This window comes from Dromiciops gliroides, chromosome 4, assembly GCF_019393635.1.
Source record: "Dromiciops gliroides isolate mDroGli1 chromosome 4, mDroGli1.pri, whole genome shotgun sequence".
In the NCBI taxonomy this organism is placed as follows: Eukaryota; Metazoa; Chordata; class Mammalia; order Microbiotheria; family Microbiotheriidae; genus Dromiciops; species Dromiciops gliroides.
The window spans coordinates 241,097,074-241,120,798 of record NC_057864.1 but is presented as its reverse complement, the minus strand read 5'-3'; the positions used below and the strand labels follow the sequence as shown (position 1 = coordinate 241,120,798).

The 23,725-nt window shown below is 39.9% G+C and overlaps 1 protein-coding gene across 1 annotated transcript in view; it reads right to left on the bottom strand.

Moving 5' to 3' along the window:
• The window catches only part of LOC122754953 (antigen WC1.1-like), a 117,181-nt gene that overhangs the window by 87,253 nt on the left and 6,203 nt on the right, over positions 1-23,725 (bottom strand). The window contains 5 exon segments of the mRNA XM_044003379.1: positions 17,645-17,959; positions 22,087-22,401; positions 23,118-23,204; positions 23,207-23,282; positions 23,285-23,519. Coding sequence (XP_043859314.1) covers positions 17,645-17,959; positions 22,087-22,401; positions 23,118-23,204; positions 23,207-23,282; positions 23,285-23,519 — 1,028 coding nt within the window.

Genomic DNA, 23,725 nt, shown 5'->3' with positions numbered 1-23,725 from the left:
GAAGATGATGTCTAGGCTCTTTTCTTGATCATGACTTTCAGGTAGTTCAATAATTTTCTAGTTATCTCTCCTGGATCTATTTTCCAAGTCAGTTGCTTCTCCAGTGAGATATTTCACATTGACTTCTATTTTTTCATTCTTTTGGTTTTGTTTTATTTGGCTTTTCAAGGCATTATTTTCCTCATTGGCTTTTTGTACTTCTTTTACCATTTGGCCCAGTCTTTTTTTTTTTTTAAGTGAGGCAATTGGGGTTAAGTGACTTGCCCAGGGTCACACAGCTAGTAAGTGTTAAGTGTCTGAGGCCGGATTTGAACTCAGGTACTCCTGACTCCAGGGCCAGTGCTCTATCCATTATGCCATCTAGCTGCCCCTTGGCCGAGTCTTTTTTAAGGTGTTATTTTCTTCATTATATTTGTGTGTGTGTGTGTGTGTGTGTGTGTGTGTGTGTGTCTCCTTTACCAAGCTGTTGCCTTTTTTAAAAAATGATTTTCTTGCATCACTCTCATTTCACTTTCCATTTTTTCCTCTACCTCTCTTACTTTATTTTCAAAGTCCTTTTGAGCCCTTCTATGGCCTGAGACTAATTCATATTTTTCTTGAATCTTTGGATGTAGGAGCTTTGACTTTGTTATCTTCTTCTGAGGGTCTATTTTGATCTTCCTCATCACCACAGAAATATTCTAGAGTCAGTATTTTTTTTCTTTTTCCTAATTTCCCCAGCCTATTTTTTGACTTTTAAGTCTTTATTAAAGTGGGACACTGCTTTCAGGGTGGATGGTGCACTGCCCCAAGCTTCAGGGGCTTTGAGCAGATACTTCTAGGAATTTGTAAGTCCTTAGCTCTTCCAAGACTCAAGGAGAGGTATGTTCACCACTCTCCTGGCCTGTGCTCTTGTCTGCAAGCAACCACAGGTATGCTTTTCAGCCCTGGAACTATGAACAGAATTCTGCTCCACTGTGGCTGTAAGTTCTTGTGTGCTTGTGCTCCTCCCCTGGTTGGGACCACCACCAAAGACTGTGACCTGGATCGGAGTTTGGGCAAACAATAGAGTCTTGCCTCAGTGCTAGCATAGAGATTCCTATAATCTCTTTCTGGCCAATTATTCAACCACCTTATCATCTGTGGGCTAAGTTCCAGAAACAGTTGCTGATACAGCTGGTTCAAAGGCTCCCCAAGCCTGCTTCTGATTTGTTGGGGCTGGGGCTGTGCTTGGGCTGGGTTTGCACTTGCTTGGCCTGCACTGGGCTTCGCTGGGCTGTGCTCCACTCTCACCCTGGTACAAATTACCTTTCCTGCCAAACTTCTAAGTTGTCTTTGGCTGGAAAATGATTTCACTGCATCCTTTTGTGGGTTCTGATGCTCCAGGAATTGTCTTATGGCATTATTTGGAGGGGCCTTGGGGAGAGCTCAGGCAAGTCACTGCCTTTCCTCAGCCATCTTGCCTCCATCCCCTAGTACAATCCTTTATAATGCATAATTTGTGCTCCTAACATCAAGAAGCTACCAGGCTATAGTGAATGGAACATGTTTTTTGCCCTCCTTTGTATTATGAGAACTTAGTTCAGTCTGACATATAACAAGCACTTAATGAATGTATGTTAAGTGAATGACATGGACTGACTGACTATTACTACTTATATTACTCTACCTCAAAGTCTAAGATAGAGTATCAATTCTTTCCTAGATCCCTCATATTTCTGCTTTGTCATTATGTTGTTTCTTAGCAACTGGAATAGGGTCTAAAATTGTCATTACTCTCCTAACTTCCTCTACCTTTCAGAATAATTACCAGATTTTCTGCTTTTCTACATTCAGCAAAAAGTTTCAAAGGGGCAGCTAGGTAGAGTAGTGGATAAAGCACTGGCCCTGGATTCAGGAGGACCTGAGTTCAAATCGGGCCTCAGACACTTGACACTTACTAGCTGTGTGACCCTGGGCAAGTCAATTAACTCATTGCCCTGAAAAAAAAGATTCAAAATATATATCTGAAGCTTTTCATAAAAAAAAAAAAATCCTGTTGTGACAATTTTCTGATGCTTTAAAAAAACAAATGATTCTTCCATTTTTCCATTTTTTCCTCAGCTTGGATAATCTGCCTTATGGGCACACTATAAAATCATTCTACCATACCATACCATATATTCTCCACTATACATTTCTCCGTCCAATTCTTGAATTTCTTCACATTTATTTTATTCACATGAACTTCTTGGCAAATAATACTACAAAATTGCATCACAACTGTTCATTTTGAGCAAAGTATAGACTTCTGCAGCCTTACTCCGATAATGTCACATTCTACTTGTTCTCAGTGATGCCAAGATGGAATTGAATTCTTTTCCTTAAGATCTTATGTTAAACAAGTTTATTATGTGTATTCTTGTTGTTGTTGTTGTTTGTCTTTAGTACTCATAAAAGACAATGATATCTGGGTGATATCATGACTTATAGTCAATTGGATATAAGTGAACAAGTGCTGTGCCAGGTCACCAACCTCATTCTGTTCTCAAGAGCCATCTGGGTTCATTGGCAAGATTCTCTCTCTCTCCCTCTCTCTCTCTCGATCTAGCTCTAGGTCTAGCTCCAGTTCTAGTTCTATTCAAGACAACTGGAGATGGCCATAGATGTTTAAGGTAATTGGGTTGGCCAAGGTCACACAGCTAGCAAGTGTCTGAAGTTTGAAATCAGGTCCTCCCAACTTCATGGCCAGTGCATTATCTGTTGTATCACCTGGCTGCCCCCTACCCATATTCTCTGCATTGGTGAATAATTATCTCAGCCTTAAGTTTTATTATTTATCCCCCTTCCCATACCTACTATTTACCTACTATCCTAACCCATGTGAATAACTGGACCTTTACAGTGAAATTTCCCTATGGAGATTGGTCCATTCTGTTTATGTGCATTTTTGGTATGTGATTTGCTATCTTTGGTCTTTAGGTTTTTTCACCGCCAAGATGGGTGTAATGATTGGAATGACGCCACCTGCTGGAGACTTACTGTAGAAAAGTTCCGCCATGAAAGGAAGGTCTTTGAGGGCAAGAACATTCTTCTTTTCTTTGGTGTCAGGAAGTGACGTTTGCTAATGGGAGGAAGAAGGAAGAGCTGAGCGCTCTGACTCGTGCTCTTTCCCTTTGGACTCTGGTGGAGAGTGGAGCTAGAAATGTGCTCTCCCTTTAATAGATAGATGAATGTAGGCCTTTCTCTCTCTTTTTACCAAATTCTTATTCTCCTTAATAAATGCTTAAAAGCCTAACTCTTGCTAAAGCTTATAATTTGTTGGTGACCACTCATTACATATTTTAGACAGACTAGCTAGAATTTTAGCCCTTAACAGATGGCTGACTATGAAGAGGAAAGCTGAATCTCACTCTTCTGATCTTCAGGTTGGGTAAGAAATTTCCCCTACCCTGTCTCTTTAAATCCAAAGTACTGCTGAATTGCTGGGTGTTTTCCCTTTAAACTTTTTCAAATGGACCTTTTAAACTCCCTAATTGCCCTATTTTTGATTTTAGTCTGTTTAACCAGACACATGGGAGATAAGATCATGTTAATGCTTTGTTTTTGTGGATTTTCTATTTTTCTTTTTATTTTTGTTGGAGGAGCCAACAAGGTGCTCATTCCCTCCTCTCCCAGCCATGCTTTTTCAGAGAAGCCTCAGATTCCTAGGGCCTTTCCAAGTTCTAACACTAATTGTTACTCTAATTTTGCATGCCTGGAGGCAACGACCCACCCTCTAGAAGTTTTTAATCCCCTAGCACCTGGAGGCAAATGGGGGAAGAGGAATCCAGGCCTGAGTTCAAAATCAAATCTGATTCAAATTTCCCTGGTCCCTCCCCTCCTCTCCAGACCCTACCCTCTACTCCTCCCATGGCCAAGCCCATTGATTCCCCTGCCAGGGAAGTCCAGAGATTTAATGCGCATGCGCAGCTTTCTCTAACTACATTTGCAGCTTCAGGGTCAGTCCTTCCCTAGCCTGGCTGTGCTTCTGAGATAACCTTAGAAAGCTCTTTAAATTCCAGATATGCTCATTTTGTTCATAATTTTGCTAACCTGCTTTTGTCTTTAATTAGTAATCTTATAAAGCATTTGTATGGTGAAAAGACTGACAGACAATATAGAGGCATTAAAAAAGAAAAACTTAAGCTGAATAAGAATGACGATCATCAACATAGTTCAAGACTCCGCTTCTTTTGCCATGGAAGGGTATATATTTTACAGAAATGTAGAAGTAAGCAGTAAGGTATTGATATGAGTATAGGGGATTTTAGATATCGGAATCAAAAGTGTTCTGAATTCACTCAAAGTATTAATGTCAGTTCAGAGGTTACATAGGATTTCAATGCTATTACATCTACATTTTGAAATTAATGGTATGGGTTTATTTTCATAGAAATTTTCATGCTTTTGAGATTGTGTCTTATACTTAGTTTTTAAAACAAGGAGAATATTTGTAAAAGCTTTTTATAGTCATGTGATCAAGTTTATAATTTATAATACTCTTATTAATGTTAAGTTCATATTCATTTAGATTTCTCTAGTTTGAATTTCATTGTCTTTTATTGTTCCATGTGTATTTTCTTCTATTCATTCATCTATCTAATTTTGAAACATTGCAAGATGGTTTTGATTTCATAATACAATGTTAATTCTAGGAGTATTGTGCTCCCATATTCTGAGTTGTTTGTTTTTGTTATTTTTTTTCTCAGCTGATTATTTGATCAAACTCTTTAAAGCATTTCCCTGGCAAATTGGTTGCCATGGCAAGTGTAAATTGATTCTAGAAGTATTATTTTTGATAAGGAACATTTGATGGGAACATTTGTAAAGGTTTTCTTTTTTCAAAAAAATTATTCTTTGAGATTGTGTTGTACTTTAACTTGTATTTAAATATGTTCTGATTTTTCACAAAAGTAATTGTATACTTAGTAAAAAAAATGGTATTTGAAATTGTTGCATAATTATATATTGTGTTCTGAGTCAAGATGTATTCACATTTTTTGCGATCATTTATTATCCTCAATTTTTAAATCCTTATGGGAACTTATCATTTAAGACATTAATTGCCTTTATTCTGAGTTATCAGATGCCAGTTGGACAAGATGCCATCTATTCACAAGAGGAGTACATGCAAGAGCACACACTGAACTGTCACATGAGGAGAGACATGCATGAACTCAAGGTATGCTAGAGAACTCAACATTTTCTACCATAAAGAACCCAGCAACGCTACTCCCTAACTTACCATTCTCGGGGGAACCGTTGCATGACTGTGCTTCTTTAGTTGATATGGCTGAAACACCCCGTGATGATCTTTTTGAAAACCCTGATGACCTTTAGAAAACCCTGATCTTGTCCTCTATACAGATGGTTCCTCATTTATGAGAGAGGGAACCCGTTTTACTGGAGCTGCTGTAGTTTCTGATTACAACACCCTCTGGGCAGCTTCTCTGCCTTTCCATTTTAGTGAGCAGGCTGCTGAACTTGTGGCTCTTACACAGGCCTGTAATATAGCCAAAGTCCCTGTGAATCTACATGTTTCACAGTGGTAGATCTCTGCTCTGCCTTTTTCTTCATACCAGTACATGAGGACTTCCAATATTTATTTGCTTTTACCTGGAAAAATAGACAGTGGACCTGGACTTGACTCCCACAGGGATTTGTAGACAGTCCCACATTATTTTCACAAATTTTACAGCAGGATCTGGCCTCCATTACCTTTAATGGATCAGCACGTGCCTGACGTGGCTCTCCTCCCCAAAAGCTCTAACTATAGACCAGAGGTTTCTTCCATTTACTAGTCTGGGAGATAAATTAAGGGAAAGGTTAAAGAGGGGAGATTTATGATCTAGTATCCAATTTTAAATCTCATAGTTTGGATTCTCTTGGTTTAATATTTTATTCTCTTTTTCCCCACAATATTGTACAGATGGCTGGAAATATCCATCCCACCCATCTCATTCTACACCTGGCTTCTATGCCCCCTCCTATATGCCTGATGCCATGGACATCTCAATCCCATGTATCTGATTAAGTCTGACTCAGTTTCCTCCAATATGTTCGGTGGCATGGACATATATTCCATCCACCTATTTTAAGCCTGGCATACTGCATGGGCAGTACATATTGCTCAAGTGTGGGAATGCTCATATCCCATCATTTCTCTGTTCTTTTATGGTAACCCCCATAATTATCTCAGGCGTCATGATAGATACCGTGTTGAATTTGGTCTTGACACCTGTTACCAATTATAATAGATTTTTAAATTTCTCATAATGGCATGAGGATAATTAGGCAGGTGATGCAAAAAGTGATGAAACGAAGATGAAAATTATTTTAAAAAATTAATATCGCAGCAATTGTCTTCTCAATTTACCCTCCACAAGGGGGGACTTTAGTAATATTAATTTTAAAGAATGTTTCATGTAAAACAACTAAGATTCTGAATTCCCTTAGACATGTTTTTGAGAACTTTCATTGTTTGATTTGATTATTGACAAAGCTATTTTAAAGTTGTGTTAAGCTCAATTTTGTAGGAAAGATTCCTGGCTTATTACCAGCACCCACACATCAACACCTAAAAAGACTTCCATTCCATGACTCCACCTAGAGGACATCTGAGAAAAGACTTTCAGAGACTTTAAATGAACAGTTTTGTTTTGTTGTTGTTGTTGTTGTTTCTTTTTCTCTTTCTGTTATAATATACACCATCTGTAACATGTACTCTCTGCAAAGGCCCTCCCTTTGCAAGACCAACGTCAAAGCGTCGGTTCATGAGGACAAAAAACCACCCCTCTGGACAAAATTTTCCTTTCTCCCTTTTCTATATTGTTATTAACATATTGTTAGTTAGCATAGGATATTATATTCTGTTATTTTTGACTGTTTCATCAAGGAAACGTCCCATTTCTTGAGGAAACAAAGTGGGGAAACTGTAACGATTGGAATGACGCCACCTGCTGGAGACTTACTGTAGAAAAGTTCCACCATGAAAGGAAGGTCTTTGAGGGCAAGAACATGCTTCTTTTCTTTGGTGTCAGGAAGTGACGTTTGCTAGTGGGAGGAAGAAGGAAGAGCTGGGCGCTCTGACTTGTGCTCTTTCCCTTTGGACTCTGGTGGAGAGCGGAGCTGGAAATGTGCTCTCCCTTTAATAGATAGATGAATGTAGGCCTTTCTCTCTCTTTACCAAATTCTTATTCTCCTTAATAAATGCTTAAAAGCCTAACTCTTGCTAAAGCTTATAATTTGTTGGTGACCACTCATTACATATTTTAGACAGACTAGCTAGAATTTTAGCCCTTAACATGGGGTTGTCATTCCAGATGATGTCTGAGGTTTATTCCAGCATTTCAGTTCTCTTATCTCTAATTGATACTTATGTACATAATGTATATAGCCCAAGATGCCTCACACTGGAAGAAAGTGCTTCATGAGTCTCAGAATCCTGCATAAAGGGGAGACATTCTAATGACTCTGCACTCTCTTCTTGGTAATGTTTTTCATAATTGGTAAAGTTTTCTTTCTTGTAGGAGCAATCAAACTATCACTGAATGAAGAAGAAATTCTGTCCTTTCACAAATCTATGATGAAGAGATTTTATCAAGAATGGACCAAATCCATGGGCAGCTAGGTGGCACAGAGATAAAACACCAACCCTGGATTCAGGAGGACCTGAGTTCAAATCCAGCCTCAGACACTTGACACTTACTAGCTGTGTGACCCTGGGCAAGTCACTTAATCCTCATTGCCCCACACAAAAATAAATAAATAAATTGATTAATTAATTGATTGATTGATTAATTCAAAAAACAGAATGGACCAAATCCTAGAGTAGCAAACAAGGATAATTAAGAGATATTCAAGAGAAACTGGGACATTAGGTAGGAGGTAAAGGAAGGAGAGGCTGGTGAAATGTTACTATCATAGAAATATTAAAAATTTAGGCTATGTACTAAGTAATAACATTGAATCTATGTGATTGAATTAAGTATATTGATAATATTAAATTCCATGTAATACTTTAATAATGTATATATTTATATAAAATGAATACAAAGGAAGAAGGGCAGTTTCGGAGGATCAGGAAAAGCATTAAAGATCAATTGATTAGCAAATATTAATTAAGTGCCTATTTTGTGTTAGACATTATGCTAGGTGCTGGGTATACAAATACAAAGAATGCGACAATTCCTCCCCTTATCAGGAGCAAATCTATTTGATTCCAGATCCAGCTCATTTTATCAGAAAAGGTTTAATCATGCATGTATGATTTTGAAATGACAAATAAGGGATTTTATTGGATTCTGTAGGTTAAAAAAATTAAAAAGGAGTTTATTAAATGCTAAAGTTTACTGTGTAGGAGCAATGACATGATCAGAAGTAATACTAGAGGAGGCAGCCTTAGGGGAAGGGAAATGATATGAAAGAAGGCCAGTTAAGTAGGTGGGGGACATATTTCAGAAGACTTCAAATGCCTGGCAATGTGGAGTGAGTGAAAATATTTTATATGATCAGACCTTAGTAAGATTATTTGGGGCATAGGGTGTATTAAAGAGGAGAAATTTGAATTGATGATTAATATTATGTTCCAAATAAATCATTTTTAAAATTTAAAAATAATTTTCTTTCAAATTATGAAAGTGGTACAGTTAAAGCTAATGTTGATATCCAATATATAGCCATCTGACTGTTAGAAAGAAGTAGGTTATGGAAACTGGGAAGTCTGATGACTCAGATATTTGGGATATTTGAGGAAATAGCAACATATATATTGAAGTTCTCAAGCACGAGAGAAGGGTTAGGGGAGAAGAAGACTGTGAATCAAGCACTAAATTGGGAAAAGGGGGTAAATAACCTGAAAGCCAGTGTATTATAGCAAACCTCTTGACTCCTGTTGTTGGAGGAGGAGTAAGGGGAAGAAGGGAACAAATTTATTAACTACTCAGAATATGCCAGGTAATATGCTAAGTACTTTACAAATATCTTTGTTGATCCTCACAATAACCCAGTGAAATAGGTACTATTAAGAACCTCATTTTATACTTGAGGAAAGTGAGGCAGACAGATTAAGTCACTTATCTGGGGTCCCACAGCTATTAAGAATCTCAGGCCAGATTTCAACTCAGGTTACCTTGACTTTAGGCCCACTGTTCTATCTACTGTGCCACCAAGTTCCCTCTCATTATTATTAATTATTATTAATCTCATCATATTATTAATACAATTATATAAATGAGTCAGATTCAGAGACGTCAAGTGACTTGACTATGGTCACACAGCTTGTACATGATAGATACATGATTTAAAGGCATGCACAAAGACTCAGGATGATCTAGCACCAAGGTTAACTGTATAAACCTGGAGATAGAACATATTGCGAAGGGTACCACACAAGAAGCTGACAAATCCCAAAATCCCCAAATCCCATCACCCACCAGAGACCCCCAGTACTAGAAAAAAATTTGTCTCTCAGATCTGCAAGTAGAGGAAACTTTAATGGTGACTTTGGCTCTTGATGCATCCTCAGGTGTATAAGATGCAAACACAGTCTCCTGTAAGAGGGAAACCCACAGGACTTTGGCCATGACCCTGATCTGCCAGGACAGTGTCAGTAGGGACATGTTTATATGGTGATAATTGGCGTGGTCTTGTTTATGATTAAACATATGCTTACCAATTTATGTGTGTGACTTGCAGGCATATGACTGCTGGAGGTCATCACAGACAGCTAAGAAGCTGCTGAAGTGTGAGATCTTCTGCTCTATAGCTTTGCAGCTGTATCCAAGATCAGAAAAAGGAGGGTTTACCAGCTCCCCCAGTGCACCAGTTCTGGGGTTGTTACCTGTCTGTGCAGACTTGGATAATCAGTAAATCAAATATCTTCTTTCTCTCTCTCTAGACTTCAGGCAGAGGGGTATGAACCTTCCCATTTTAAAAAAGTCTGATTTATTGTCACTAAAATCTCCTAGATCTATTGACATTTCTCACCTTTTCTGTCTTAATTCAGTGAGTGACTTAATATTTGGCTAAATAAATTCTGGGGCAACTTCCCCTTGAAAATCTTTTCCAATATAGAAGAGGAAAGAACAGTAGCCCTGGAACCCACCCCTACTTAAGGTTGCCTAGTAATAAAAATTGCTTACATTTATTTAGTGCTATATGGTTGTAAAGTGATTCAAGTATATTACTTCATTGCTCCTTAATTCTATTATAGCTCCTAATTTAGTCTTTTTTTTTGCATTTCACTCCTAATTTAGTCTTATTAATCTATTTTTATCAATGATAAAACTAGATTTACCATACATTAGAATGTACATTTTTGTGTGTCAGTGACAGAGCAGGAATTGTGTATATAATTACATAGTAGGTGCTTTATATGTGTTTATTGAAACAATAATATATATACATATATATATACATATATAGATACATACACACACACACACACACACACACACACACACACACACACACACACACACACACACACACATATATATATATATATATATATATATATATATGACTGGACCATATCTACCAAAGCAATGAATAAAGTACAATGAAGAATTTGGAGCGGAGGAGGCAGGACAGGGGTTGGAAGGAGTAGGAAAGAGGAGATGCTATGGGATGAGTTAATGTTGTAGCACTCTTTTCAACTTATGTTCTAACAGCTAACTTGGTTAAAATATGTTAAATTTAGGTTATAACCAGCTAGGTCAGGGGTTTAATGTTGAAGCAAAGAACTGAGTTGTAATGCAAATTGGAGCATGGACTGATCTTTAAATCAAGGGAGGCTCTTATGGAAGATAGCAGAAGGGATTGAAAAGAATTGGGGGCCTAGATTCAAAGTCATCTGCCCAGTTGAGAGTGAACATGAGATCTCCATGCCGGGAGGAAAAGGGAGAAGACTAGCTCAAGAGTCTGGTAATTCAACAGGAAGGTGCTTCTCTGGAGAGGTGTATTCTCTACAGTTCAGAGAAGATGCCTGGACTCTTCACAAAACATTTTTCTTGAAAAAGTTTTCTGACCAGTGGAAAAGGCTGTTTTTTTTAATTAATGAAGGGCAGCAAGGCAAATTAAGTGATACCGTGGGTAAAGGACAGGGAGAAAAAGTGGAGATGAAGAGATTAGAGAATAAGATATAAGCAAAAGAAGGTTTAGGAGTGAGCACATACAAAAAATGAAGAATAATTAAAGATATTGAAGAAGCACTTTTGATAGAGGCAAAAATCTGAAGGGTGAGTTCAAGATAGTGGAGAGGTGTTTACCACATGTTAAGTGGTGGAGAGGAAACTTTCAATATTGTCCTCTAAGGATATAGTGTGTGAGGGCAGGTGAGTTCTAAAGCTATTTCAAGTATCACAGGAAACATATTCCACTCCAATTCAATTCAATAAATGTTTATTAAGAGTATTTGTAGCTCCTGGTCTTAAAGTGACATCTGAGGGACACCAGTCTCAGCTTCATCATACCCTAGGTCCTCAGAGGACATTGGCAGGTCATCTTCTCCTGTCCTCAAATAAGCTATTGCCCCAGAGAACTTAGGAGATGGACCTAGAACAAGCAGAGCTTAATTTGTAGCTATATATAAAGAAAAGCAAGGAGTCTTTGGTGGTGGGACAGGTGGGTATGAAGAATACCACCTTCAAAACTTGGGTGAAGAGTCTTTTCTCAGTCCAGAGGCACAATTGATAGGGGAGGGAGCAGGAATGGATGGCAAGGGCTGAGAGAGGCCTATGGAAAGGCCTTTACATTAAATAGAACTTCACATTGAGGGTGGGTTAGAGTCAAAGGGAATATGAGCCTAGAGTAGGCAGCTTCAGAACCCTGGGGCCTGCTCATTTAGTTGCTTTGGCAAAATAACATCACTGTGGGTACAATTGTTTCAGGCATATTTCTGAAAAATATCAATACAGAGAATCTTCGATGTACTGACAATGTTTTTGTCATATATATGTACTTATATATGAATATACACAGACATATACATATATTGACACATCTATTCACTTGAATATCTCTAAGTACATATATGTATGTGCACATACATGTACTAATACATTTTAATACATATCTGTACAAATGTGTGTATGTGTAAGTAGTGCCACCCCATCATCATCCAAAATAGGTTCATTCATAGCTAGAAATTTCCCTTGTCAGGTCAATAAGTCTATTGGGAACCACTCACCTGTGTGTGATTCCCTTAACTCATCCCATTCATTGGTAGTCTGCAGAGTGACAGGGGAAATTTCAGTCCCAAACAAATCTCCAGCATCATCATACCCATCTTCTGGGGTATTATCAGGCCAACTTGAGATATCTGAGAGAGAGAGATCATAGTTTTGTTTTCAACAAGCTTTTTCTGTAAGTGAGGAGGTGTCCTTGTACATGTAAAAATACACAATTTTATTTTTCTAAAGGTAAAAGGGAGTGTCAGGAAATGTTTGAATCTGAATTCAGATTAAGAATAAGACCACAGGGGCAGCTAGGTGGTACAGTGGATAAAGCACTGGCCCTAGATTCAGGAGGACCTGAGTTCAAATCTGGCCTCAGACACTTGATACTTACTAGCTGTGTGACCCTGGGCAAGTCACTTACCCCCATTGCCCCGCAGAAGAAGAAGAAGAAGAAGAAGAAGAAGAAGAAGAAGAAGAAGAAGAAGAAGAAGAAGAAGAAGAAGAAGAAGAACAAGAACAAGAAGAAGAAGAAGAACAAGAACAAGAACAAGAACAAGAACAAGAACAAGAACAAGAACAAGAACAAGAACAAGAACAAGAACAAGAAGAACAAGAAGAACAAGAACAAGAAGAAGAACAAGAAGAAGAACAAGAAGACCACTTAGGTTTAAGGTTAGAGACCTGATCTTGCACTAAGAATCTCCAAGGGGTCAAGGCAGGAAAGGGGACAAACTCTCTCTCTCTCATATAGGACAATAATTTCAGTCCCTTGAGGGTTATTTTTTCCCTTCAAATTCTTTTAGCCTCAAAATTCTCTATTCTTAATTTCTATGACCTCACTGCTTATCAATGGCCCCATCTACAAGGAGGAAATCCCTCAGAACAGAACATTACACACTATCATAATTCAATTCATGTTTCTCTGATGTGTTCTGAAACTAGCAAAGCCAACCTTAAACAGGAGGTACTCCCAGTTTTGGTGACAAGGATAAAGAAGTCAGTCTTAATTAATCAAAGTGATTAATTAATTAATTAATTAATTAATTGATTGATTGATTGATTGATTGATTAATTAATTAATTAATCAAAGTGCTCTGGATGAGACTAATGGACCTCCCAAATGTGACAGAAACTCTTATGCCACTTTGCTGGAAGCCTTAATATTTGATTGGTGAAGAATTTAATGGAAAAGACATTAGTCATGTAAAACAAGCTATGTTCTGAAAATCACAGCAATGTTGCCCTAACAATAGTGTGTTGTTCTTCATGCAGAGTAGGGAGAAAATGGAGAAAACTGAAAGTTTGTTTTTGAGTGAGGGCCCCCAGGGGTGGCCAGGGAGAGAGGTGGCTCTGCTCATAAGGATCAGTATAATTAAGGAGGATGGAAAAGTCCTAAGAGTATGGAAGGGCATTTCATCCAGAGTTTCACATTATTATCTTTTAGAAACATTCAAGCCTTTTTGTTCCACTTCAGTTCTTACTAAGAAAGCTCTGGATTTGGGAGGAATGTACAATGTTGTTAATCATTTCTGTTGAGCTGTCTATCCCCTTAGAGAAATGAAACCATTGCATCTTTGGACCTGAAATTATGAGGACCCTATACTCAACTTGTAGGCAATGTAATCAGTGGAACTTAGACTGACAAAAGAACATCAGAAGCCAAAGAACACAGGGCTCTGGGCATTTTCCCTCCAGAGATGAAGCTTAGGGCTCAGAGTTGGGCTGTTGGATCTGCCTGTCATGTAGAGAATAAGTGTCGGAAACTAAAATGGCCGGGGAGAGTGGGGGCGTGGTTTGCACACCAGGCAGGTATAGCAGAGATTTCTGAAGATGCCTGGGCCATAAATTCTGATACTGACTAAAGCTTATACTTCATGTCTAGAGTGTCCAAGGGAGGAGGATGGACAGTAGATACACATACCTGGGCTGCTCAGAAGGTCTTCCTTGGCCCCTGTCAGGGGGTGATCAATCTCTTGGTACACAGCTTCATAAAGGGAATCCTCGTATCTGGACAAATCTGGGATAAACAGCCATGGATCAGAAACTCTGGACCTGAGACCATCACCTGACATATATTTGTCTCAGAGGCCCTTCTCTATCTGCTTTCTGTTCACACTCAGTTCACTCCCTAGATCCACCGTGGATGCCTGTTATACCCAGTTCCATAAGTTATGATCTTGCTTAGAATTGCATGCCCAGCACAAGCTCTGAGCTCACAACTTAGCCTCTCCCGGGCCGATGACAATTGGAGTCATCTGGAGCTTGAAAACCAGAGCAGTGAATGTGGATCATATCCAATTTTGAAGTAATATTGGCCTTGTCCAAAATCCCAATCCTTGTAATTGCCTCCTTTCACCCACACGCACCATTTCCCATGTGATTCAGTGCCCCTCAGGTTGCCCACCTTGTTGCTGGAGTCTCCCTCTGTGTATCTGAATCCCTAGGATGATGAGGACCAGGAAAAGAAGGGCCCCTAAAATGAGGCAGAGGATCTCAGACTGGGAGAACAAGCCCGGGTTCAGAGAGGCAGGAACTGTCTTAGTGATCGGTCCTTTGGAGAAGAAGAATCATAAGGCTCTGGATCATGGAAAAAGTGGTCAAGCTTTCCCCACTACAGTTCATTGAGGTTAGTATGGAGAGAGGATGGAAATCTGAGGCTCACCCTGGACCTGAAGATCCTCCAACTGGGGAACAACCCCCTCCCAACTACAATGTAGAAGGGACTGAGATAAGTCAGGAAGCCTGAACAAAAACAGTGAAGGACATCATTCTGTATGGGGGCTGAGTTAAAAATCTCAGGAGGATTATATATCTTTGAAGAACATTTTATGTACCCTTCAAAATCCACCTCAACCCCCATCCCACAAGCTTCCCAGGATTCTGGTACAGTAGATCTCTTCAGAGAGGAAAGAATCCCACAGGGTCAACATTGGGCCAGGGGAGGTTTCTTCCGTCAAAGGAACCCAAATTTGGTAGAAGGGAAGTGAGGAAGCAGAAGAGCACTATGTCTTTGGGGGTAGATGACAATATTGTCCTATCAACTGGAAGAAAATAGGAGAAAAAAATCTGAAGAATGGATAGAGATCAGGTTGGGCATGGCTTCTGTTTCCTGCTCTAATTTCCCTGTTATGTGAACATCCTCTCATAATGCTCCAACAAAACAGATTAAGAAGGCTTCTAGATCTCCTAGATCCCCTTCATCCAGTTTAGGATTAAGAAAAGGAGACTTAGAGACTACATGGATTAGAGTTAGAGACCCCAAACTGAAGTCAAATCCCAAATCCAGATGCCCAAATTGGAAATTTGTGGGAGAGGCACATAATCTCTAAGAAAATTCTGTAGATTCATATGTACATCTATACCATTATCCACCACCCCAACCTCTAGGTCACACATCTCTCAGCAGAGTCTCTGACCAAACAGTTAATTCTACAAGACACGCAAGATTCCCATAGGAAGTGGATGTCCCGAATAATCTTCCTCCAGTCCCATAGACATCTCTATGATTCCAAAATAATACTTCATTGTCTCTGCTCTTTCTCCTCCTCCCAATTTCTCCCTTCCAAACTTCCTTATTACTGTTGAGGATACTATCACCCTCCCAATCACTCAGACTCACAATCTTTGTACTGGTTTTACACCCTCATTGTCACTCTCCTTACGGATCCAATTAGTTTGAAAATCTTGTCATTTCCATCTCTAAATGTTCCCTTCTTTCCTCTAATACAACCATCAATATAGTTAAGGTCCTCACCATTTCAAGGACTATTACAAAGGCTTTTGGTCATCCCCATGCAAATCTATCCTTCATTCACCTGCCAAAGTGATGATTCCAGAGAGTACTTTTGAACACATGATTTTCGTCCCTGTCAAATCATGTTTAAATCCCGTCTAATATTCTGTGACTGCATTTGTGTTTTTCTTGGCAGAGATACTGGTAGAGTTTGGTTTATCCTTCTCCAACTCTTTACAGATGAAAAACTGAGGCAAACAAGCTTAAGTGACTTGTCCAGGGTCACACAGTTAGTGTCTGAGGAGAGATTTGCACTCAGAAAGATGTCTTCCTGACTCTAGGCGTCTGCTACATAACTGCCCACATCATACCCATGTTCAATAAAATTCTGTAGTTCCATATTTCCTCCAGGATACTTTTCCAGGATATAACTTCTTTACTGGGCACCTGAAGCTCTTCACAACTTGGTCTCATTGAACCTTTCCACAATTCTTATGCATTCTTCCTCTCCCACACTCCATTGCTTGTCCATACAGGCTCATTCCCTGTTCCTCACACAGGATACTTCATCCCTGTATTTGAATGTTGCCTTTCTGTGTCTCCTTAAATGAAATGCTTACCCTTCTAACATCTACCTCTTGACATGCTCAGCTTCCTTCAAGACTCTACTCAAGTATTTCCTTCTAAAGGAAGCTTTCCTAAGACATTCCAGATGCTTAAACTCTCTTTTCTAGGTTACCATCATTCTACTCTGTATGAATCTTCTATGTATACAGCTACTTATACATTATATTGTAAAGCTGCTTGAAAGGAGGGACTGTTTTTCCCTTTCTATTATCAGTACAGTACAGTACACTAGCATGTAGGAAGCACTTATTACTAAATTATTTTTGATTGATTGGTTGTGTGCTACTCTGATATGGGCTAGAGGTGAAGTGGAGGGAGACTGAATATTGTAGCTGTTTTGATAGATCCCAAAGAGGGCAGCTAGGTGATGCAATGTATAGAGTACTGGGCCTAGATCAGGAAGATCTGAGTTCAGAAGCAAACTCGAACACTAGCTGTGTGACCCTGGACAAGTCATTTAACCTCTTTTTGCCTTAGTTATTATTTTATAATAACACTAGAAGAGGAAATGGCAAACCATTCCAGTATCTTTGCCATGAAAACCTCATGGACATAGTTCATGGAGTCATGAAGAGTCATATAAGTCTGAATGACTGATCAATAACAATGTTAGCCTATCCTTTTCACTGCAAGACAAAGATAGTCATTGGAGGTATGGACAGAGACCAAGGTAGGCATATTCACTCTGAATTCTTCCTGAGTCCTCTGTCACTTGAATATCTGCCCAACATACTTTACTCAAACAGCTCAGCAATGTTCCCAAATCCTCTACATGTCCTGCCCCCAGCACAAGCTTGGGGAGAAGGCTGGAGGACAGTAGAGACTTTGGAAATCACAGGACCTTTGTTCAAAAATTTCCCAGCATCTTGCACTTGATAGTCTGTGTGACCCTTTGGCAGTCAGAGAACATCACTGGACTTCCATTTCCTCCTCTGTACAACAAAGATGGTGACCTTTCATTTTACTTTCGATTCTAAATTCTATGACCCCATGTTCAGGTTACAGAAGTCTCTGGTACCAGAAGAGAGAGCTGTGGGAGCTCTATTTAGATGCAAACTGTAGCCCCATGGAGTGGCCAGCTCCATTTTATGTCCTTCACACTCACCTGAGCACATCACTCCAGCATCCTCCTCATGCTTACAGTCATTCCGTCCCCAGGGTTCTGCAGGGCAGTCCCACAGAGAGGACTCAATCCCTGTGCACAGTACATCATCCAGCCAAATGGTCCCATTTCCTGGTCCAAATGCAGCCAATGCTGGGGCAACCACAGCAGAGCCACAGCCCAGCTGTTGACAAACCACGTTAGCATCTGCTAGGTCCCAAGAATCATCACATACTGTCCCCCAGGAGCCATTGTGCCAAATCTCCACTCGTCCAGAGCATGGTGTCTCCCCTCCCCTTAGTTGGAGTTTGTCCTTGTCTGGAAAAAAGGCAGAATTTTCTGTTACCATCCCAGCTTGGAAGTAAGAAAACTCTGCAAGTCACAGGTATAGAGAGGGAGGAGCTAAAATACCTGTGCAGGGACTGGAGATTGGGCAATCAATATTCTTCCTTCCTACAGAGAGAAGACATTGGGATTAATTAAGGGCTGGATTAATAATAATCCTAAAATTTCACTGGGAAACTAGGTTTTGTTGTTCCAGAGTAGGATTTCCAAAGGTCCCTCAACTTACTCCCAAAATATAAAATAGCACCATATTCATTTGTATCATATTCAATGATTTGTTGAATTCATACTATGAGCTACCAACTGAGTAAAAAATGTGTCTGCCTTTAGGGAGTTGAATGTAATTAGAGAGAAGTAGAGACTCTATAAGGAAGAAGATTAAAGTGGCTAAGTAGAGAATGAAGAAGGACGAGGCAAAGTGAGGCTGACTGCTAGAATAAGGCAGGATCAGACAAAGGAGGTCATTGGAGAAAAGGTTCAGAGAAAGGAATTAGCCACAAGGATGCATAGGAGGAAAAGAAAAAAAATGGGTCATTTTGTTGAGAAATCTTGAAGACTATGAGATGGGAGGGAGATGAGTTTCTTTAAACTTCTTAGTGAAATAGGTGCTCAGTACTCTGCTCTAAATGCACAGTTGAAGGACTAAGGAAAACAAAAGTCAAGTGAATAAGTCAATAACCATTTTAAAGCAGCTACTTATAGGCCAGGACCTGAACTAAGATCTGGTGATACAAAAAAAAGCAAAAAACCATCCCTACCTTCAAGGAGCTCAAAGTCTACTGGGGGATGTAAGGGGCTAAAATTCTAGCTAGTCTGTCTAAAGTCTAATGAGTGATCGCCAATAAATTATAAGCTTTAGCAAGAGTTGGACTTTTAAGCATTTATTAAGGAGAATAAGAATTTGGTAAAGAGAGAGAGAAAGGCCTAGGTTCATCTATCTATTAAAGGGAGAGAGCATTCCTAGCTCTGCTCTCCACCAGAGTCCACACGAAAGAGAGCCAGTCAGAGTGCCAGCCTCTCCCTTCTTCCTCCCACAAGCAAACATCACTTCCTGATGCCAAAGAAAAGATGCATGGTCTTGCCCTCAGAGACCTTCTCCTCATGGTGGACCTTTCCTACAGTAAGTCTCCAGCAGGTGGCATCATTCCAATCATTACAGGGAGACAACATGAAAGAGCTTTGTGCAAACAAGATACATATAGCAGAAATAGGAGATAGTCAGTAGAGGGAAAGCACTAGTATTAAAGGGGAATAATAGGAAGGTTTCGTGTAAAATGTAGTAGCAGAATTTAGCAGCTCAGTGGTACAGTGAATACAGTGCTGGGCCTAGAAGAAGGAAGACTATCTTCCTGAGTTTAAATTTGGCCTCACTTAGTAGCTGTGTGACTCTGGATAAGTCACTCAACTCAGTTGCTTCTTATGTAAAATTAGCTGGAGAAGGAAATGGCAAAAACAGGCTAGTATCTTTTCCAAGAAAACTCCAAATGAGGTCACAAAGAGTTGGAGAAAACTGAAGTAACAGAACAACTACAAATGAAGCCAGAGAAGACAAGAGATAGAGATGAGGAGGGAGAGAATTAGAAATATAAGGAGAACCAGTGAAAATGCACAGTCACAAGATAGTGTGTCTTGTACAAAGAACAGCAGAAATTAATGTTACTTGATGGAAGAATATGTGGAGGGAAGTCAAATATTAGAAGACCAGAAAAGCAGGAGGGGTCCAGGATATGAAGAGTTTTGAATGAGAGGATTTGATAGTTGATTCCAGATATCATATGGAGCCACTAAAGAGATTGTTTGGGAACGAAGAAATGACAAACTCAGACTCGTACTTTAGGAACATGAATGTAACAGCTGAGTGGAGGATGAACTGGAATCAAGAGAGACTTGAGACACAGTGACAAACTAGAAGGCTCTTTCAATAGTCCAGAATGGGCCAGTACCACAGTGAGAGCAGTGTCAGGAAAAAGAAGAGAGAATGGGTGAGAGGTGTTATAAAAGTAACCTTGGAAGGACTTCGCAACTGATTGCATATGGTAGAGAAAAAGAAAAGTTGATGAAGGCACTTAGGAGTAGGTGACTGGAAGGACAGTGTTGTCCTCCATGGTAAAAGGAAAATTAGAAAGACAGCAAGGTTTGGGGTGAAATATAATGAGTTCAGTTTTGGACATATTCCATTTAAGATGTCTACAGAACACCTAGTTCAAGATATACAGTAGGGAGTTGTAGATGTGGGACTGGAAATCAAGACAGATGGTAGGGTTAGATAGATAGGGACCAGTTAAGATTATGTAACATATTTGTGGCGAACCTAATCAGCATGATTTCATGATTTTTGAGAGCTTCATTCAGGTTTTCCTAAGGAGGAGCAAAGGAAGTGGATGGTGGGAAAGAGCTAGGACTGAGGCTTGGAAGGGCAATTTTGGAAATAGTATAAGAGGGTGTAAGGGCCAAATTTAATATGGTGAGAATTAATTGGGTGGCTAGCCTTAATTTTGGGATAGGAAAGGAGATTAACAGCCTCTTTCAAAAACCAAAACAGGGTTTATTAATGGAAAAAATTTAAAACACCAGTAAGATTAATAGGACTAGGGACAATGAAAAAGGGAATAGGGGAAGGCAAAAATTACAACTCGCAAACTCACCACCACCCAGGACCAGTAGTTCTAAAAAGGACCAGCTGCTCAGTGTCTCATTCCCTCTCCTGTACCTCCAAAGTGAAACCTTTCCTACCTTCTCTCTCCCAGAAACCCTCTCTCCTACAGGAAACAGGGCTGACCACACACCCAGCCCCAAGCTAATTGGCTGGCAGCCCTGATTGACAGAACTAACAAGCGACTCTACAAATGCCAGCCCCCCAGCTTCCGGACGCCAAAGATCACCTAACCCATCCTCACCTGGCTTCTAGTCATTAAAATTTGGCCAGGCCCATGCAGGCAGGTGGGTGTCTGGCGCGAGGCCAAGGTGCACAGTATGCGCTGGGGCCTCTAATCCCAGCCAAAGATGGGATCACAGAAACCCCAAATCAAATTCCTTACATTGGCAAGAGGATGGAATAGAGATGTAGCAGTTCATTAAGGAATCAAGATGTAGAGGAGAGGAAAATTCAGCCAGTGGAGGAATAATGACCTTAGAAAGAACTGAAGAGTGGGGAATATGGTAAAGATGAAGAATAGAATTAGGGGATTGGAAAGCAGAGTGAGAGGTGGAATGACCATCACTTACATAAAGGAGTTTCAGAATTCACAAACCAAAGTGGAAACACTTCCTTGTAGGTGATAGCAAGATTAATGTTAAGTTCATCTTTGTCTCTAAGTTGAATGGAAGAGCCAGGAGAACATTGTGAACAGTGACAGCATTATTGTTCTATGAGCAATTGTGAATGACTTAACTACAATCATAAATACAATGATCCAAGACAATCTCAAAGGTCTAATGATGAAGCATACTATCCACCTTCAGAGAAAGAACTGATGTTGATTGAACACAGACTGAAGCATGCCATTTTGCATGCATTACTTGTCTTTTTATGTAAAATGACTAATATAGTAATGCTTTACATAATTGCATATGTATAACCTATACTGATTGCTTTCAACCTTGGGGGAGGGGGTAGGGGAGGGGAAGAAGGGAATGAGAAAAGAATAGAATTTGGAACTAAAAACTTCAAATAAACAAATGAACACATTTAAAAAAACATAAATAAACAAACAAATTAATTGATTGATTGGTTGATTGATTGATTGATTAATGAGTTTAAGTTGAGTGGAGGTCTTTGGAAATGAATAAGTTGAAGAACTGGGGGATTAGGGTGTTTAAGGGAGTATTTATGTTGAATTCTCCTGCCATGAGGGCAAAAATTGTGGACAAGAGAAAGAATGACTCACACCTTGTTCACATCAAGGTTTTAGTCAACTAAAATAAAAAATCTAATATCTTTGTCACATAACTCCTGCCAACCTAGGTTTCTTCCACTGTTTACTTGGATGGATGAAAATAAATTTGGGTCAAGATCTTGTCCAGAGATTGAATCCACACCTGAACTAAAAACACCCAATCCCATTAAAATGTAGTCAAACAGAAGAGACAAATGTAGTTACCTGCACATGTGATGTGGGCTTCCTCTCCCTTGTGGCAAGAATTCTGGTCCCAAGATTGAGAAGGGCAATGCCAGAGGAAAGATTCTTGACCTTGGCAGTTGATTTTGTCTATCCACCGGACCTGAGAACTTTCTTGTGGCCTGGACAATGTATCAATGTGTCCCCTGACCCCACAACTCAGGTGTCTGCAGATTACTGATACAGTATTGGGGTCCATGGAATTGGAGCAAACACTACCCCATGTTCCATTGTAGAAAACCTCCAGCCACCCTGTGCACTCTTGGACATCACTTACCAATCTGAGATCTAAGGATTCTAGAAACAGAGAGGAAGGTTTGGCACAAAGGGGGCATTTGTTCCCATATTCTCTGGGTATTTCCCCTCTGGAAATTGTATTAGTTTTACTGGCTCTGCTGGGGAGTATCCTCTAACCCAGACCCCAGACCTTCTTTTTCCAGAATTATTTCCTCTATATTTCTGAGCATTTCCCTCTATCTTGTCTCCCCCATTGATAAAAACAGGAATGCCTTTTCTGTGATTTCCCTACTCAATTTCACAAATTCAAAATCAGTGTGTGTCTGTGAACTACTAATAGTAAAAAAACATCAGCAGACAGTTCTTATATACTTATCATGTTGATAGATCTCTATTGATAAATGAAGATATAAAAATGTATATATACTTATATACATTTATATGTATATATGTGTACACACATATATTCATATTTATATACATATAAACATATGCACACATAGGGCTATCTATCTATCTATCTCTCCATCAATCTATCTTTATAAAGGAGGATACCCACCTGTAAAATTATGATAGATGAATAAAGTGACCGTTCTGGTCACAGAGGTCTTGCTCTGAAGCTGAACTATATATAGTAAGGGCTCTGACTTGGGCAGGAAATCCTTCTCCCTATCTGAATCAACTCCTTCTTCCTCAAGTCTCTAAGCCCCACCTCCTCACTGCTCCCAACCCCCTCACTCCCTCCCTGGTGTTAGTAATCTGCGTGTGGCACAGACCTGAGCAGAGAACTCCTGCATCCTCTTTGTGCCTGCAGTCATGCTGACCCCAGTGGAGGGATGGGCACTGCCACAGGTGGGACTCATTCCAAAGCAGCTTAGCTCATTCAGCCAGATGGGCCCTGACCCTGGGCCAAAGTGAGCAGAGGCCACAGCCTGGAGGGCCACTTCCACAGCCCCAGTTGCCAGCACACCACATGGGCATCATTCATGTCCCAAGAATCATCACAAATGGTCCCCCAGGTGCCATTGTAGTAGACTTCTACCCTGCCAGAGCATGGACCTCCTCCATTCAATAGACGAAGCTGTCCATTTTCTACAAGGAGAAAGTCAGATTAATTGCCCATTTTCCCAGAAGGAAAGAGAGAGGTTTTCTTCAGATTATCCAAGTTTTTTTCTTACCTGGAAATAGTACAGGTGCCTTTTCCAGGTCAGACTGTGCATTATTGAATGTGAGGTACTGGGTCTGGTTTCCTGAAAAGAAAGCATATAGCTGAGATGCAGGGGGTGGAGGTTTAAGCCCAGAGGGGAGGTAAATATGTACCCTGAAGAAAGCACTAGATGGGAGAAGGAAGAGAGGGTCAGCAAATTGGAGAGAAGACAGTCAT